Raw genomic sequence first — 3432 nt, forward strand, 5'->3', positions numbered from 1 at the left:
AGAATCTCTCAAGGCTAATAATGGAGAATTCAGTGTTCTAACAATACATTCATGTTAAGTTGGACATAGCTTGGTCTAACCCATGCTAGCATGGAAAGCAGATGTTAAACGATGATGATGATATATATATTTTATGATACAATTAGATGACAATTTTTTTTCCAAATGCAGAAACACCGTTAGAACAGCAGAAATATTGGGTAAATCACCTTTACAAATTTTTCCTCTTTGTAAGGGTAGTTTACCAAAGATTTCTGCTTTTCTAATGGCGTTTCTGCATTTGGAAAAAAAAATCATTATCTAATTGTATCGTACTATACACGTTTTGATGCTTACAAAAACACAAATGCTAGTTTGTTTTTATGTATATATATACATGTATGTATATATATATATATATATACACACACACATATACATATTCATACATACATATATATATTCATACATACATATATCTACACACACATTCATACATACATGCATATACACACACATGTGAAGGTGCATCACTTAGTGGCCAGGATGATGCACTCACTACTGCAAATTCATGGTATTGATTCCCCAACAAACCATTGCATTGTGTTCTTGAGTAAAACATTACATTTCACATTGCTCTACAATCATTTCATCATCTGACATGTGTCATGTACCTCTCAATTTGATGGAGGGAGTGGGCTTATGTGAACACAAACATTTGATCACTATAAACAGATCATGCGTGTGGTTGTTCAACAAGAAATTGCAGAACCCTCAAATGTCATCTAATGATGAGAGAGTTCATTTTATATGTGTGTATGTATATATATCATCATCATCATCGTCGTCGTTTAACGTTCGCTTTCCATGCTAGCATGGGTTGGACGATTTGACTGAGGACTGGTGGACCAGGTGGCTACACCAGGCTCCAATCTGATTTGGCAGAGTTTCTACAGCTGGATGCCCTTCCTAACGCCAACCACTCCGAGAGTGTAGTGGGTGCTTTTACATGCCACCGGCACGAAGGCCAGTCAGGTGGTACTGGCAACGGCCACGCTCGAAATGGTGTATTTTACGTGTCACCTGTACAGGAACCAGTCCATCGGCACTGGCAATGATCTCGCTCGAATATATATAATCACATACATACAGACACATAAAAAAAACCCATCCTGTTATAAATACATATGTAAACATCAACAGAAAGAATACTGGTAGAACATTCCCATCAAATCAACTGTAAACATAATAAGCTGTATATTGTTGTTTGGGACTCACAAGAAAAAGGATGTTCTGTCATACAGGTCAGCTGTCTTGCTGATATGAATGTCTCTTTGAAAATCAAAAAGAAAGAGGATAACTATGGACAGAGGTTTCAAAACCTCCAGCTTCTGTATACAGATTACAAATTTACATTTATACTAATGATAATTGGTGAACTTGGTCTTGTGATTAAATGCCTGAGTGACAATCTGGAAAAGCTAGAACTTTCAGAAAAAGAAATCAACCAGCTAACATGTACTTAATAAATACTATCAGTAAATGGAACGGTAAATGTATGTAAAACTTTTCTAAGTTCAAAATATGATATTAGTTTTTTTATCTACATTCCAATGATGAAGCCTTGTATCTTTGTTAGAAACCAATTCCTTCATTGCAGGAAGACTTCAAATAATTAAATATAGAAGAGAACATATGTTGAACTGAATACTAATAAAAATAGTTTTAAGCACTATAAAAAAAAAACAACAGTAGGGTGTGATTTTGAATTCTACTTTTTGGTAATTATTTCAATTACTTAATTGTGCTTGTGTCAGTATTGATTCTAAGCTCAGCCCAGTGAATTCACTTTATATACAAGAGAAGCCAGCCACATTCAGCAATCACAGATGTCCAATGGGAAGATTTTTAGTTACAATTCCAATAGTGACAACCATATATATATATGTATGTATATATACACACACCCATGCTGGTGGCACGTAAAAAGCGTCCATTACATTTCTGGAGTCGTTGAAATTAGGAAGGGCATCCAGCCGTAGAAACCATGCCAAATTAGGGTGCAATTCACCAGCTTACCAGTTTCAGTCAAACTGTCTAACCCATGGCAGCATGAAAAGCAGATGCTAAATGATGATGATGATGATGAAACATGTTGAGTGACAGACTAGTTGGTTTGTTGTACTGGTCAAAACCATGAGTTTAAGAGTAATCAAAAAAAAACCTGTTTAAGTTTACATAAAATACTGCAGTGAAATGCAACCATTTTAATAAGAATGCTTTCTGACATTTCAAAGACAAAGTCAAGATATATAAAGAAAAAAAATAATTTTAAATGATTTCACTTACCTAGGATAGGTGTTGCATTAGAATCAGGTGTGTTCTCAGCGACAAGTAATTCGAGTACATAAAGCGTAAGAAAAACAGTAAGTCCTATGGCAATTTTTTCTCCACAATGACAAGGAAGCAGGAATGAAGCTAAAGTCATCACACACAACATCAGAGTTGGTGCGATGACAATATAATCATAGTACAAAGACTTCCGGTCGATCTCAATTGTGAAATGAATCATGGGGTGCCATCCGTCACCAGGACAACAATCACTGTCGGCTGCAACGCGAGAAAGACTGACGTTCAGCAGAACAAATTCACTGTTCTCAACGTATTTTGATAGATCCGGCTTACTGGGTTCGTTAAAGAGGTTTAGTTGCTCTCCATCGTAAACCCATGACCCGAAGCGCACTGTACATTGTTGACTATCGTACGGAAAATAGGTAACATCTACAGAGCATGAAGATTTTATCATTAGTGGCACCATCCAACGTACTCTTCCTGACGGCTTGATCATTATCTTACTTCCAGTCACGTTCACATAACCAGCATTGTTTTCTGACGCCCTGCAAAACACAGATGAAATAATATGGTGATACTATAAGCATTCGAAAATATACATTACAATATTATAAATATTACAAAGTCATAAGCGAGATGTATTTTGGACTGTTTCAGACATTGATTTAATTTGCACACATACACACACACACAAACACATCATGTAAAACAAAGTCGAACGCAGGTATATGAAACACCATACAACATAAATTCTTGGTTTATATAAATTATCTCCACCTCTGGAGGATGTGTCTCAATCACTAAATGGTAATTGGAAACAGCTTCATATGAAAAGGAAAGGGAATCTAAAGAATCAAGTGTTCTCCTAAAATGTCACTCCATTAAAGAAAGGTGCAGGCTTATTGCCCCATTGTTAGATGATGGAGGAGGGTTTCACAATTTCTTGCTGGACAACCACACTGATGCTTTGTTATAGTGATCAAATATTTGTGTTCAAATAAGCTCATTCTCTCCATCAAATTGACATTGCTTGTACAGGTGCACAAGTTCCACATGTCAAACATTGAAGTGTATATATATATATATATATATATATATATA

General features: G+C 35.7%; 1 protein-coding gene across 1 annotated transcript; it reads right to left on the bottom strand.

Annotated features, from left to right (window-relative positions):
• Positions 1–209: 209 nt before the first annotated feature.
• Positions 210–2908, bottom strand: LOC106867144 (neuronal acetylcholine receptor subunit alpha-10; the record flags this gene model as incomplete). The annotated part of the gene is made up of 2 exons (XM_014927194.1): positions 210–274; positions 2329–2908. Coding segments are annotated over 2 exons (645 nt in total), but the record flags the coding sequence as incomplete, so codon positions are not given.
• Positions 2909–3432: the final 524 nt, after the last annotated feature.

Source organism: Octopus bimaculoides, unplaced genomic scaffold, assembly GCF_001194135.2.
Source record: "Octopus bimaculoides isolate UCB-OBI-ISO-001 unplaced genomic scaffold, ASM119413v2 Scaffold_77789, whole genome shotgun sequence".
In the NCBI taxonomy this organism is placed as follows: domain Eukaryota; kingdom Metazoa; phylum Mollusca; class Cephalopoda; order Octopoda; family Octopodidae; genus Octopus; species Octopus bimaculoides.